This window comes from Peromyscus eremicus, chromosome 3, assembly GCF_949786415.1.
Source record: "Peromyscus eremicus chromosome 3, PerEre_H2_v1, whole genome shotgun sequence".
Lineage (NCBI taxonomy): Eukaryota > Metazoa > Chordata > Mammalia > Rodentia > Cricetidae > Peromyscus > Peromyscus eremicus.
Window position 1 is genome coordinate 106,594,847 of NC_081418.1, and position 15,380 is coordinate 106,610,226.

The 15,380-nt window shown below is 46.0% G+C and overlaps 1 protein-coding gene across 1 annotated transcript in view; it reads right to left on the reverse strand.

The window, feature by feature from the left end:
* The window catches only part of Lrig1 (leucine rich repeats and immunoglobulin like domains 1), a 102,776-nt gene that overhangs the window by 44,585 nt on the left and 42,811 nt on the right, over positions 1-15,380 (reverse strand). Inside the window, exon 3 of the mRNA XM_059258252.1 lies at positions 10,019-10,093. Coding sequence (XP_059114235.1) covers positions 10,019-10,093 — 75 coding nt within the window. The remainder of the gene's footprint in view (positions 1-10,018; positions 10,094-15,380) is intronic.

Below are 15,380 nucleotides of genomic sequence, written 5' to 3' on the forward strand. Positions count from 1 at the left end.
AGTCCCATTTCCATTTCCATAACACTTTAAATGAAAAAAGAAAAAGTATAAATGTGGAGAAGACTAGCAGTCTGGGTATGGAGCAGGAAGGAAGTAGGTATGTCCATACAGAAGGAACTCTAGTGCGGATGGGTATGTTCTGGGTCTCCCTGTATCAATATCAACATCCTGGTTGAGAAGTTTTACAAGATAGGGCCACTGAGGACACTGAGGTAAAGATATTAAGGGAATTTCTATTTCTCATAGCCACTTACCAATCAACAAGTACCCCAAAGTAAAAAGTATAACAAGAACAAAACACTAGGTGGTCACAGCTCCCCAAAAAGGAACTAATATACCAGAAAGCCAAGAATGTGCGCGCGCGCACACACACACACACACACACACACACACACACACACACACACACACGCCTGTGAGCTCCAACAGGTTTTTGAGAGATCATCCAGAAGAAATATCTGCAAACGAGATCAATTTTAGGGCAGGCAGACTCACTATCTGACACCAGGACACCTGAGAAACCAACACCCCCAGAGCACAGCAGCAAGGCAAAACCCATGTCACCCCAACCCTGAGGCTACAGGTGACAATATGAAGCAAGCAGATCCGACTTACCTCCATCACAGAGTCACGTGGTTCAGGAGTAACTTCCCAGCAGCCCTCCCAAAGACAGTATCTTTTTTTATCTTCCCAAGGTTCTGTAGCAACACATCTGGGCAGATGCTGGTGGCTCTAGAGAGAACAGGCCCTGACACTACTGTGCTGCAGCCTCCCCACAATCACGTTCAGCGCCCAGTGAAGAAGGTGGGAAGAGAAACCACAAGCTGGCACCTCTGCCTCAGTTGTTTGGGCTTGAAATGCATCCAGGAAGTGAGGAAATGGCACAGGAATCTGCCCTAGAGTGATGTCTTCAAGGGCAGGTCCCCATTATGGGCAACTCTGCTGGCACTACCACAAAGGAGGCTGGGGCTCTGCAGAGGCCTGGCAACAAGATCACGTCCCTGGATGTGTCAACCCCTCAGAATGACCAGCTACATGAGAGGATCGGGAGGATCAGCCTGAACTGCAGGCACAGGGAAGCCTTTCCCTGGATCTGCAACCCTTAATGAGAATGATACCACCAGCTGCTCCAAATGAGCTCACCTGAGGCCAACAAGATGCTTGTAAAGCAAATCCATGCAGGAATAAGCTGGGCAGAAGCATCGTGGCCCACACTCTGAGGTCTCTGTCTCTCTGTGACCTCAAGGAATACACCTGCAGTCTCTGTGCCTTTGGCATCTCAGACTAGAGCTGCATCTCAGAGGGCACACAGGACAATGCCTACATACACCAAATCTACAGTCACTGTTTTAGATATCTAAAAGGGTGGACGCTAAGATAACATCTGATCCTCTTTATTTACAGAAATGTCCATTTCATATGCCTGTCAATATAATAATTAGCTAGCCTATCTTGAAAACTGTTAACCTTTGCACAAATGGGTTGAATCTGTATTCCCGATATACTGCCCAACAATGGCAGGCCTTGTGAAAGAAAGGCCTGGCATAAACACACACACACATTTCTTCCACTTGGGCTAGAACAGCTGAAAATGGCTCCCAGGTGTGAGCAGACACAATAGGCTCTGCCTTCTTTGCAAGGTCATCCTGCAGGTCAAAGTCAAGCCGACCATTTTCGGATTAGGTGCATGTGCACAAGAGGCTTCCCCAAGTGCTAACTGGATTACAGAAGCCACCTGCAGGAAGTGGGGAGGGGGAGGAGGGGAGAAGGAAATGGCCCAGTTGGAATGAGTCTGTTGATATGGGCAGGAGCCAGCCCCTTTCACACGGGAGGTTGTGCAACCAGAGCAGCTCTGCTTCCAAGCTGCATTTCACGGAGCCCTGGAGGGTGTTCAGAGCCCACTGCTGGAAGGAGTGGCTCCTCCCTCCAAGTCTTTCCTGGTTTCTCAAGCATCAGGCGCAGCCTGTATTCCCACTGGATCCTGTACTATATTGAGAGAGAGGAATAAAGAGAGAGGGAGGGAGGGAGGAAGGGGGGGTGAACACCACCCAAACATCTAACAAAAGCCAACACTCAGCAGTACAACTTCAGCTGCCGGGTTCCCAAAAAGGCAGGAACTTCCATGACCAAGTTGGTATTCCACAAGTGCTCCCCTGCCTAGGCTCCCCCAGCTCTGCAGCTGGTGTTCCTTCACTTTCTCAGCAAATAACTTGCAGATGTACCTCTCATCTCCCCGGCTTACCACCCCCACTCTCAAAGACTGAGGAGGGGAGAGAGAAGGAAAAGGACCAGTCATGACTGTGTGTGATTTGGCAGGCTCTCTAGGAGGCCACATCGGCTCCTTTCCCAGAGAAAGGCTCACTTCAACTGGGGGCAAAAGGACGTCTGCGCTGCAGAATCCCCAGGAAGCTGCCGGAACACAGGGCTGCTCTCTTTGCAAAGTGGGAATTTTCTATTTTGAGGCTCAGTGGTGGTGGTACCCAGCATCCAATGAGGCTGCAGTTCTGAGACCACAGGTCCTCCTCAGCCTTTCAGCAGAAACTTGCTGGCTTGCTTAATGGCCTGTTTGATGACAAAGAAAAAAGACAGAAAGGCAAACTGTCCCCAAAATGGAGCTAGCCATGTCTGTTAGTCCTGCTAGTACCCGTGAATGCCCCAGGGTCTCACTGTGCCGGCTGAACAGTGGTAAATTACACCCACTTTGGGGAGGAGGAAGAACGGAAGTCTAATATTAGAGATGTGGATCAGAGTCCACAGGGTACCAACTGAGATTTCCAAATTCCTGAGTCCTAGAACAAAGAATTACAACAAAAACACACAGACAGTGATAGAAATAGGGAGCGTGTATTAAGGAAGAGAAAGGCATTCCCAAGAATGGGAATGGGCTAGAGAGCTGGGGCAGGACTGAGACTTTTGTCAAAGCCTCCCGCCCTAAGCCTGGTGACCCTCTGCAGGTCACTGCCATCACACCTACCTTCTCTTGAAGACTGTATGGGCTTTGCTTGAACTTCTGTTTCATATAGCCAGGCAGGGAAGAGTTTCCAGTCTGCCAACTGGCTTCCTCGCTTGCATTAATCTCTGATGCCTACTTCTCTATGTCATACACTACTGCCACGACCTTGGTAAAATGACGCTTTATCTGAGACCTTTCCTGTCATGTGTCCATCAGCAACATGAAGGGACCTCAGACAGTGTTCAGCCCTGGTATGATGATTATCTGTCCACCTTTCTCTGCAGCTAGATGGAGTTGCTTAGGAGAAGATGACCTAGACCAGTTGTTACTGAGTTTCTCCTGGACCCCTCCTAGGAGCCTCACAGGAGGCATGGCAGCCTTAATGTACAACTCTGGAGTCCATTACAAACCAGTCTGTACCTTACTGCTTTTCTTTTATTGTTAAGCCTGAAAACTGCAAGGAGAAAGACCATATCCATGAGTGCCTAATTAAAGTGCCTAAATAAAGCAAGCTTTATTTTAGAGGTGCACCTGGGACTGGCCAGCTGGCTGTCCAGCCTAAGTTGGGATTTTAGAGCAGCCCTGGGTGTGAGGAAGACAGGGCTTTTTATAGCTCGGGGCAGGGGGGTTCCAAATGGGGGGTTTGGTAGGCAAAATAGGCAGGGTCATAAGCATAACAAGTTAGTCACAACAACCTCCTGAAACAAGGACATGATTGCAAGGTGATCGTAACAACAGGTAGTCCTAACAAGATAGCCATAACAACCCTTTAGAAACAAAGGTAGGATTGCAAGATAGTTATGAACTTTTTGAAACAAAGACATGATTGCCATTCCTGGAACAGGCAGTACAGAACCATTTGTAGTTAAGGTTACAGGTGGGGCTTGGCGCAATCCCTGAGAAACAAAGGTTTAATCAAACAGGAATCAACCTAGTTTGTCTTCACTATAAATTTGCTTTTAAGCCTAAGATGGAGGCATGCTGGTTCTTCATTATCTCTTTTGCTTACTGGTGATCAGGACTACAGCCTCTCCAGGGCAGAGGTTGTGGTAGCAGGAAGAAATGGTTATATGCACAATGCCAGGCTGGGAACACACAAGAGAGGGACCTATTAGAGCAAGGAGAGAATTGCATACCTCCCCAACACCCCTTGTTAACGACCACATGAAACAAAGAAGTGCTCTCAAGACTTAGGTAAGGACAGGATCTAACAGACACTGGTGACTGATAGTCAGCAGTAGGGTAAGTGGTATTAAAGCTGACTCTTGCCTGGAGGCGCAAGCTTCAACAGCCACCAGTGTTCAGATAGCAGTATGTCTCCTGCCAGGTGAAGTCTCACGCCAGGTGAAGCTATGCAGGGTGCTCCTTGTCTCCTTCCCTCTCTAGTAACTTGGAAAGTCAGCTGGAGAGCCCTAAGTAGGTCACCAATGAACAACAAACTGAGCAGCCACACACTGGTAACAGCCACGGGTCTCAAGCATGCTCAGTATATCCGTGGTACTATGCTTATTGTCTACTGCCACTCAACTCTGAGCAGTGACTGCTTGGAGCCCAATATTCCAGGCAAGTGCCTGTCACCACACAGGTGACATCAGGAAATGCCTGATTTAGTCTCTTCCAAAATCCAGTGAGTTTGGGAAGGACACCTGAGCCCTGGGGCTTCTCTCCCATATCTCATATAAACTTAGGCAGTGGTCCTCCATGGCAGGACAACAGCATCTAGGAAGACATAAGCTAATTGTCTTGTCCCATACAGAACTGTTGAATCGGAAGACAGGACCAGCTTCAACACCAATTGTCTTTCTTCTCTTGATGACTAGCCTGATGCCGGCCTTTCAGGGGATACACTCACACGAAGTTTGAAAGAAAGCTAAGGAAAAACAAGGTAAGAGCCTTACTTACTCTTGCATCTCAGATGAGAGGTAAGCACTCTTGCCCCAACACACACACCCCACTTCAAGACTATTAGCAATGCAGTTCTACATCCAGCAAAGTTACACCTGTAACCTTGAACTATGATCTGTCTCTAAAAACACAATACACAGGGAAAAAAAGAAAAAGGAAAAGGATATTAGCAGCTAATTATCACTCAGTATACAATCACCTGTGTTTCAAGCCTAATTTCCAATGTTCATAGCTCAGGTCCTGAAGCCAGGAATAATTTGCAAAGTTGAGTGAAATCCCTGTATCCCTGGTTTCCTGGCACGTGCTCATGAAAGGTAGGGAAGGAAGGCATCTGTAGATCACAGCTCTCTCCCCTTTAAGGTTTCCTTCTCAATTACACTTTCATTATTAACTGATTTCTGCATGGGCTGCTCTTCCAGAGGATCTGGATTTGACTCCCAGTACCCACATGGCAGTTCATAACCACCTGTAACTCCAGTTCCAAATGAAGGGATGCCATCTTCTGGCCTCTGTGGGCACCAGGCATGCACACTGTGCAGAGACATAACAAGCATACACATGAACTAAAATAATTTAAAAATGTAAGAGAAGTATTTCTAAGCAACAATGAAAACTTTAAACAGCAGTATTATAAAGTCGCAAACAAGTGTGTGTAACTAACTGCTGCTCAGGTGTCCTGTCTAGCTAGGACACAGGTCCAGAAGAGCAAAGAGCATGGCATGGTGACAAATAAGGTCTGAAGTGTTCCACCCCTGGAGGAGTAAGGCGGGCCCTACAAGGGTCACGTGGGAAGTCGGCTGCAGCTGCTGCCCGGCAGTCAGAGCCCACTTTACGGCAGCAACGCTCCCTGCTCTGAGAGAGGAACCACTTCCACTGCTCAGTGGTCTCAATATAGCAATGCTCAGCAACGCTCCCTGCTCTGAGAGAGGAACCACTTCCACTGCTCAGTGGTCTCAATATAGCAATGCGGAGGGAAAACACAAGCCCTCCCTCAGCAGAAATGATGGTGATTTGTCAGACAAAAGTACAGTTGCCATGAGAATCAAAAGTTGAGTTTCCTGTACTCCCCCCCAAAAAAAGTTTAAATCTTGAACATAAAAATCTGCTGGCAGATTCTATTCCTTTTTAAAGTCTGTTTCTTTTTCTGAGATCTATTTTTTATGAAATAAGCTCCCTCACTCCAACCCAATCCTATTAAAAGCTTTCCTTGGGTTTTCATGCTTTTTGTTATTAAAGACAAATGGCCTCAGCATGATCCTCAACACTAATGCAAATAAACCTGTTCTTTGACAAATACTTTAATTGAATCTGATTCCTTCAATCAGAAAGCAATAACCAATTGAAAGTGTGCTGGATGATCCCAGTTCCCCAAAGTCTCAAACTCTTTTTGATGCCCTGATATTAAACAAAGGCACAAAACTGAATCTCCTCCACGAGGCCTTCCCAAGGAAGGGCAGGGAATTATGAGCTGAAAATCTAGTCCTGAGTAAAAAAGTGACAAGGAGGACACATTAAGGCTGGCATCCAGAATGGCAGATGTCTGCCCTGAAAGTCACAAACTCACTACTTAAGGTCTCAAGTACCAATAGGAGTTCAAGCAGAGGGGTAAATGTGTTTGTTTTAACATTGCCCTCTTCTCAAGTTCCAGTCACAGGAGGAAAGTGAAAAGCTAGGAGGATACTTTACCATGTTTCAATTCCCACAGTCAACATGTAAGTGGGGGAGGGGAAGCAACCTGTCCCAGGCCACACTTGTACCAGTGACAATGAGAGACATGCAGACAACTGGTCCCTGCTTTCCTGATATGTTTATTGACAAATTTACCCCAAGAATGCTGCCCAAGCTTCCCTAACTCAAATGGCTGCAGCAGACATATATTCTATTCCACAGATCCTTCATCTATTCAAAAAAGGGTACAGTAGTACTACTCCAAATCCTGAGGCAGGAGAATTCAAGTTCAAGAACAGCCCAGACAACATAGTAAGACCCTGTCTCAATTAAATATGTCTTAAAAGTTCTGGTATTAGGCAGAACTGGAGTTGTGTTAGTAATATGCTTTCCTTACAAGCACAATGACTTGATTTCGACCCTCAGAAGCCATATAACAATGCTGGGCACAGCAGTGCACATTTGTGATCCCAGTGCTGGGAGAAGTGGAGACAGGAGGATCTGTGGACTCACTTGCCAGACAGTCTAGTCTAATTAGTAAGCTTCAGGTCTACGAGAGACTCTGTCTCAAAGAAGGTAGATGGTATTTCTGAAAACGGCACTTAGCCTCTGGCCTCCACATGCACATCTGTGCAAACACACAAACACACACACAAATATTTTAAAGAAGCTAGGGGTATACCTGGACAGACATTTGCCTAGCATATCTAAGGTTCTGAGTTTAATCCCCAGTACTACAAAAATTACATTGCTTAAACAAAGAATGGCGAGGTAAGGACAAGAAGTGTCTATAAACTGCCATACCTTCATGCACAGCATCTGGGGAAAGCTCTAGACAGAAGAGAGGAGCAGCCAAGGAGGCCCCCACTACGTCTTTACAGAATGCTGATACCTTTTAATTCTGCAGTCCTTAAACACAGCAGAGGTTAAGAATGCATGTTGCTCCAAGTCTGCATGACTTGCAGTGGCTTCCCTGCTTGTTCCCATCAGGAGGGGCTGTGGGCCTTCTGCTCATCTGCTGGGAGCAAAATAGCCTATCACCATGCTCCCCAGACCGCTAACTGACCTTTTTGAAGGCACCAGAAATGCAGTTGCAGAACAAACTTCTAGTTTCAGAGCAATTACTGCCCAAGTCAGATGGGAACGAGAGTAAACCAATGAGGTGGCTGCCAGCATGAACCTGCATTTTCCACACCGAATCACAACAGAAAGGGAGGCTTTTTTTCTTTACATATTTCAGCATAGTCTAATGGAAGAAGAGGCACAGGGCCAAGCAGCCCAACTGCTCCCTGGCACTGGTGCCGAAGAATAGAAACAGATTTCTCGTTAGTAGAGCAACAGAAGTTCAAAGAGCCACAGGCCCAGAGACTACGTCAGGGGCACCCCTGCCACTGGAAGAGGTGGCAGTGGCTCAGATCATCTGTAAGGGCATTTCGTCCAGCCTCGGTTCTACCACTGTCTTGCAACTAAGACGACTTGTGGGGAGCCGCTCCCCCTGGCTTCCTCAGTAAGAAGCAGGCGGAATGAGACCAGCACCTGCGCGCTAGTGGGTGGGCATGTGGCCTTGTTAAGTAAGGACTGTGATGGGTGTGGCCTGCTGCTCTGCACTCCAGCATGCCTAGAGCTGACAGGAACTGCTAGTCTGCAACCTGGGCTTCCAGAAGCTACAAGTTACAAGCATCTTCGAGTGCTGTGCTTCATGGACACACAGGGATTATCACATCCCTAATTAGCTTCACATAAGGCTAACTGACCTAATTTACCAGCAATTAAACACTCTCCAGATGCTGTGCACAAAGGCCAAGTAGATACAAAGGAAAACCAGGCTTTGCCTGTCTAAAAGGGATACAGCTTTCCCAAAAGCACCTCACAGAACAAGGGCTGATTCACATATCTCATGGTCCTAAAAGTGAGAGTTCACCAAGGTCCACAGAGCTGTGACTAACCACCAGTCAGAAGCAGTGGCCATGTATTACGTCTCATGGGATAACAAATGCTTTATGTTCGTTCCACTCCCCGTTAGTCCTGGCCTTGCTCATGGGGAATGTGTAAAGGATAAGGAACACATTTTGTAAATGAGGGGAAAGAGGTTCTGAGAGGGCAAGTCATTTTTCCAGAACACAGAGAGTGAGTCACAATTCTACTCCCCAGGCTCTCCTGCAAGCTACCAGGCCTGATAAAGGGTTAAGCTCCAGGGCAAAGTTCACAGGACACAGCACCCCTGAACACAGTGCCTGGGGCCAGCCAGAATCAGATCTGCAAGCTACACCAGCAATCTTATTAACTTCCCGCTAAGTCCCTCTGCTCAGTCTGCTGAGCCTGTGTTGAGAAAACGATGTATACAGGTGGGACAATGAATCCTAAAACCAACAAATTAAAGGTATGCAGGGAGAAAGTGGAGATGGGAAATTCAGTATAACAAAGTATTCTGCTGGGGAAGCTGCCAATGAGACCTGGTAGCGATCATTCATGACTCAGGGCATATGTGGAAAGACCACTGAGTGAGCTTAAACCAGTGGCACTTCATCTGATGCCACAGGAATGGGGTGGAGCCAGGTGCATAATCCCCAGAAAAGGCTAGGAGCAGCTTAAATGATAACACCCCCAAAGCTCCCTCCTCTTCCTTTCTGGTTAAGCCCCTGTATGCCTTTTCTCATTGTCAATGTTTTGTCTACAGTAACACGCGGCGCTAGGATTTGAGTTTGAATGTCCCCCACAAACTCAGGTTTTGCATGTTTGTTCCCGGGCTGACGGTACTGTTGGGGAGGTTGCAAAACTCACAGAAGCAAGGGCCATGTAGCAGAAGCATACCACCAGGAGCAGGCTTGTGGAGGTTACCAGGACCCTGCTTCTAGCCTCCTTGCTTTCTGGTATAGCACCATGTGGACAGCCACAAGCTCTGACTGCAACCTACTAATTCCCTACACTACCTGCATCCCCTATGAAGGGTCAACCCTTTGAAGCCTCGGTCCCAAATCAATCTTTCCTTGTACAGGTTCTTCCCCCAGGTGCTCTGTAACAGAGATGCACAGGCAGCTACCATACACAGGTTTGTCTCAGCTAACACCTGGCAGTGACAGACAACTCCTTGATGCTAAGATGATTCCAGAGCTCTATGGGTAGTAAACTGGGTTTACCAAAATCCACTGCACAAAGATGAGACTGACATAGTTCATTCTTTGAATCTACTTTATTAAGTCAAGTTGGGACTTAACTACTAAAAGCAAGAGATCTAATTCTATGTACCTCTAGCAGGTGTGGCAGGGGGATGGACTAATTTTCCCCAAGTTAGAAATGAAGCAAAAATTCCAACTTAACACTATAAGCTTCCAAACAGCAAAACAAAGTGTTTGCTATGACCATTACTAGGCACCATTAAGAAAGGCCACTGTTAACCAGAAAACACAGGATCACACACACTCTTGCTAGCAAGTGTCAGCAAGCACCATGCCCCCAACACACAGCCCAGGGTCTCCAGGTGGCACCACTTACAGAAAGAGAGAGACAACACTCGTGGAGGCAGTGCCCAAGGATGGTATGGCCGTCAGCTCATTGTTATTGAGGTACCTGTAAGAACAAGAAGCAATTCATCACTTGGAGCATTTAAATCAGTTAAAAATCACATACAAGAAAAATAAGAAATCAGTACTGTAGTTAACTAGAGTAAGGCTACAATGAGATGTGAGATAAAAGATATGGAATTTAGAATCAGTTTTTAAAGAGAGACAAGCTATATAAAGTTTAAAAAAACCAAAAAAACAAACAAATAAAAACAAAACAAAAAAAAAACCCTAACCACTTATCATTTCTCTGGTAAGAAATAAATACCAAGAGGAACTATGTTCTGGCTTCCTATCAAGCTCAGAGATCAGACAAACAGGAATAGTAAAAACTGGCCATGGTGAGGGTCCTGGTCAAATGTGTTCCCGTGACCATCAACAGAAACGGTCTTGATGAACTAAAGTAGTCACAAAGGATTTGGGGGGTAGGAAGAAGAGAGTCCTCCTAGTTACTCTGGTTCTATGTCCCAGGCACGGGGCAACATGAGAATGAGGTCTGGAGCCTCTCCCTCCCGGCTATGGCACTCCAGGGGCATTCAGTGTGCCTCCTTTGACATATCAAGGGGGCTGGACTCACACCCTCATCTATTTGAGGTTCCAGCTTAGTTGGACTTTGATGAAGCCTCTCAGTGACGTTTGAAGAAAACAAACAAAAACAAATGTACCGCGCTTCTGCAAACTGACATTCTGAAACTCCTCTGGAGACGGGATTCACTCTCCAGGATCCCCTCCCATTACAATGTTCTAAATCCAGATTTCCACAGTTAGTATCTTTTAACAGAAGGGAAAGCCCACAAACCAAAGCACAACCTGCCTGTCTACAAAGGCTGTTCAATCTGGCCTCTTGACATGGGCATGCATTTCTAAATCTGGGAAGAGAATCCCAAGTCAGATTTCCAATGTAAGTCCAAAATGCCATAAGAAACCCAGGGCACAAAGTCAAGCTTCTGGGGAGGATAGGCTAGAAAGAAATAGGCTTTAACAAGAGGAATTGAGGGGATAAAAATGGGCTCTTGTTCCCAATTTCTTAAGGGAGGTGTATCTTGCAAAAAGCATCTTATTCCATTTGAAGACAAGACCACAGAGATGACAGCTGTATTCAAACAAGTACACAGCTTGGATACTTGTGTGAAGAATATGGCTGTCTGCCATCTTTTCAGAAATGAATAGAAGGGTCGGGGCTTGAATTATCTCATCTGCTTTCTTCAGTGCCGAAGTCAGTTAGGGATGAAGCTTGGCAATTACTGACTGTGGGACACAGAATGCCTTTTTCACTAACTCCATGACTGAAGCATCTGGCAGGGAGAAGGCAGGTCTGTATCATGTGGCCAATCCTTTCTCCACTTAAAGAGCCCTTGTTTGTGGAAATAGACAATTAATTACTTTAACAGTCTCTTATCTGACTGCCCCTTAAATCACATAGTTTCTGCTTCTCCTTATCTCTTCCTGCCCTGCCATTTCCCATCACAGTGTGGAAGTACTGAAAACTCTCATCAGTCCTAATCTCAACCAATAAATCTTCTAGTACCCACCAGTGTGCTGATTACTAGAAAGGACCCTCACATCTTATCAGAGCAAGAAAAACTGCCGAGAGCCTGTTGCCAACAAGTCATCCTGCATAAGAAGTCATTCCTAAGGATTACTGGAAATCAGAGGGTGGAGGTAGTAGTACAAACAATAGTAGTGCTTTGCTAGACACTTACTGAGGTGGGTCCATTCTAGGAGCTTTCCCATGCATTACACCTCATCTTTAGATACCTAGATGTAGGTCCCAGGAACATCCCAGCACAACAATGAAGCAGCCAAAACACTGAAATGTAAAGGAACTGGACCAAGGTCACCACAATACATAACGGCTTAGGGAGTCAAGCCTTAAGATCTAGGTTCCTAATAACTACCCATTGCGTCTTTGTAATTACAACCCAAATACCATGCGCATTAGATAATTTCGTCCTAGCAGCTACTTTGAGTCAGACACCAGGAACTGTTGTTCCCTACATTATAGTAAGTTTAAGTCCATTTATATACCTAGCCTGGGGTCATATGACCCCACACTAGCACTTCACATGTACGACACAGCCAGGAGATGAACAAAGATGGACAAGTCAAAAAAGAACAAGCTCACAGGCTAGGAAGCATGGGACAGGCTTGAACACTCACAATCCCTCAGGTAACACCAAGGTTGTTTTCCTTACTGCTTATTATAACTTGATTTTGAACTTGAAACAAAGAGTATGAGATTCAATGCAGGTAAACTTCAGTTGAGGAACCTGGTCTCAGGCCAGCCCTGCTATGTATATGACACATCACTTCACTTGATACATACCACAGAACTAAATGAGTGAGGCTAGCACTTCACATCTCCATGAGCCTACTGGAAGTGGATTATGCAGGAACAGTCGACTGGGGCTAAAGATTAACAGGGAATTGTATGACTTGATGAGCAGTCTCGGAGCAACAGGCTCGGTCAGAAATAGCAGGCTCTAATTTCAACAGGGCTGCCTGATTTATGGAGAGGACCCCTGGAGCCCAAAGAAGAACTAAGCGCACAGCTAGCTAACTTTTAGAACATTTCTAAATGCTAGTTCAATGTAAGCTGCTGGCTCCATCGCTACTGGCTCCCCAGTTTGTACTGCAGGAAAGAGAATGCAATCCTCAGAAGGCAAAATCGTCAATCTCACTCTGAGACATGAAGAGCTGTTTGCCAGACTGAAATAGAGACTGATCAAAAAGAGCACTGCTGCAGCACTGAAGGAAAGGAGGTGCTCTGGATGGTTAGCAGTCTCCACCAACACAGGCATTTTAGAGGTTAAGGAAAGTGTGTGATGAAATACTTTCACTATCTAGGGTTCCACACTCTTCCATTCCTCATGCCCTGTGCTCTAGCAGCTCCCTGTTGACTCCACCTACCCACCCCCACCCCAAAAACTTTACTTCCACTCAAAGCACTACAAATCTTCCTGAAATGCCTAGCTTTTATAAACCTTTTCCTGATGATTCAGGACCAGAGCATGAATCATGGCCCAACCCTGAGTTGGTGGAGGTGTAAGTAGGGTCAATGAGATACACAGATTGCCTGACCCCAGGACAGAACCTGGAGGTGGGATGCTTTCCCACTGACCCTTAAGATCAGCTGGGACACTCTGATCCTGCAGCTTTCTCTCAAAGCTTCTACTTATAAGTAGCTTATTAAAGGAGTATTGCACGGTGCAAGATGTGCAGTATCATAAAGGGCAATTTGCAGTACAGCATCATCATTTATTAACGTAATCAAATTTGGCTTTAATAAACAATTTAAAACCCACCAAATGAGTAATTGGAGGCTATGGGGGTGGGGTGGGTTAGTACCGTATTTATTTACTGAATAGCTGAAATGGACACATAACAGAGTTCCAAACACTCCAATGAAGAATATAAGGAGTATTCAGTGAAAGAGAAAGCTTCCTTACACTTCAGGGCCCTGCTCTGCCCAAGAGAAAGCTTCTGGGACAGTTATGAGAAAGTTGCATGTTTCTGTTTCACACAGACACTTACATACGACACATACTGTTCAACACTGCTTTCCCCTTAGGGATATATCATGAAGACCTTCTTTTGACCACCAGCAGAGTTTACTTACTAACTAATTTAGCCAATTGGCTCTTTGTAGACAGAGTGGCTGCTGTGGGCTATCTCCTAACAGAGATGGAGCTGCAGTTCATAGGAGTCAGGTTGAGAGTTTGGTTGGTTGTTTTTTACAAGGAAAAATCCATTAGCAGAGCAAACACAGGTTTTAAATCAGGGCTTCAGTTACTGGAGAATAATACTGACGCAAGAGTTCCATGAAGGTTTGATCCAGGATTCCCTGCAAATAGCAGAATCTGCTCAAGAACCTTATAGAAATATATACAGTGCCCGTTTGTAACCTGAATGTGTCCTGGGAACCCTCAATCATCTCTATATTACTTAGCACCCTTAAGACAATGTAAACGCTAGGTAAACCATTAGATTATACTACATAGGACATAAGGACAAGAAACTAAGTACATCTGTATGTGTTCCAAACAGACACATTTTTCAATTATCAAACCGAGGTTAGCTGAATCTACAGATGATAAATCCATGGATATGAAGAACTAGTTGCTTCAAGTTAATAATCACATATGACAAGAAGGGCCAATGCTTAGTGTGTGCCCAGCTCTGCTCAAAGCCTGAATAACACACCAGCCCCTCAGGAGTACACTCTACTACAAATCCACCTCTAACAAAGAAACAAAGGCAGTTAGCAAGCAGCTGAGCAGGGAGTTTGGGGCATGAAGTCAGACAGCACAGATTTTTAAATTACAAAGGGCTTGGTTCTTCTACTTCTAACCAATCAAATGACCTTTAGTGTGCCATGTAACCTTGCTAGACCGTAGTTTCCTCCTTTGAGAAATGTAAATAATACAAGTACCAGAGTCACAGGGTTTGGGCAGGAGCCAGAAGAAATAAATCTAAAAGTGGGAAATACTTAGCAGTCAGTACTAGGAGCAAAAAAGCAGACCATCAGAACATCCCTCAGTACTTCAACCTTCCTTTACATATACAACCATCGTAACCCTCCAGGCGTGTGCTTGTACATGTACACCAGCAGGGTGAGGGAGGGGGCAGCAGCCTGGGACAGAGCAGAGCTGAGCCATAAATACCCAAAGGCAGGGCTTCCTTGCCCTCTCCAGGAAGCATTTGGGGCACAGCAGCAGAGTAGCAAGCACTCCCAAGCCACCCGTGGTAATGTGATCCAAGGGCCTTTTCACAGAGGACTGTATAAATAGCCCTCTTATTAGAGGACTCAGTGTCCAGCACTCTGGTGGAGGCACGCCCTGGTGGGCTTTCCTCGGGGTTGTAGGCAGTGAAGACTGTGACTTGAAAGCAGCTGCACAAGGCCATGTCCTCCAGGGGCCTCCAAAGGGCTTGCTTTCTCTCTCTACCCAACCCACAACATTATGTGGTTCTAGAGCCTCCAAAATTAAACCACTGCTAAGCCACCACAACTACTGCGCCCGCCTTTGGCTCCGAAGACCGCAAGGTCTGGGAGAACTGACCTGAGCCAAGTTCATCTGGAAGTGCTGGTGTGTTGACAGCAGGTTGTGTTCTTTTGGTTTTGGCTTTTTCCTTCCATATTCTTACTTAGCTCCCACCACTCACTGCTGGTACCTCTTGGAGTCACCAGGATTTTATACAATTCTCTTAGGGGAAGCCCTGGGTCTCCACCAGTGAGAAGTTAGTGTTGCTGCTCTGGGCATGATGAATTCAAGTCACCATCTGCAGAGGTAGGA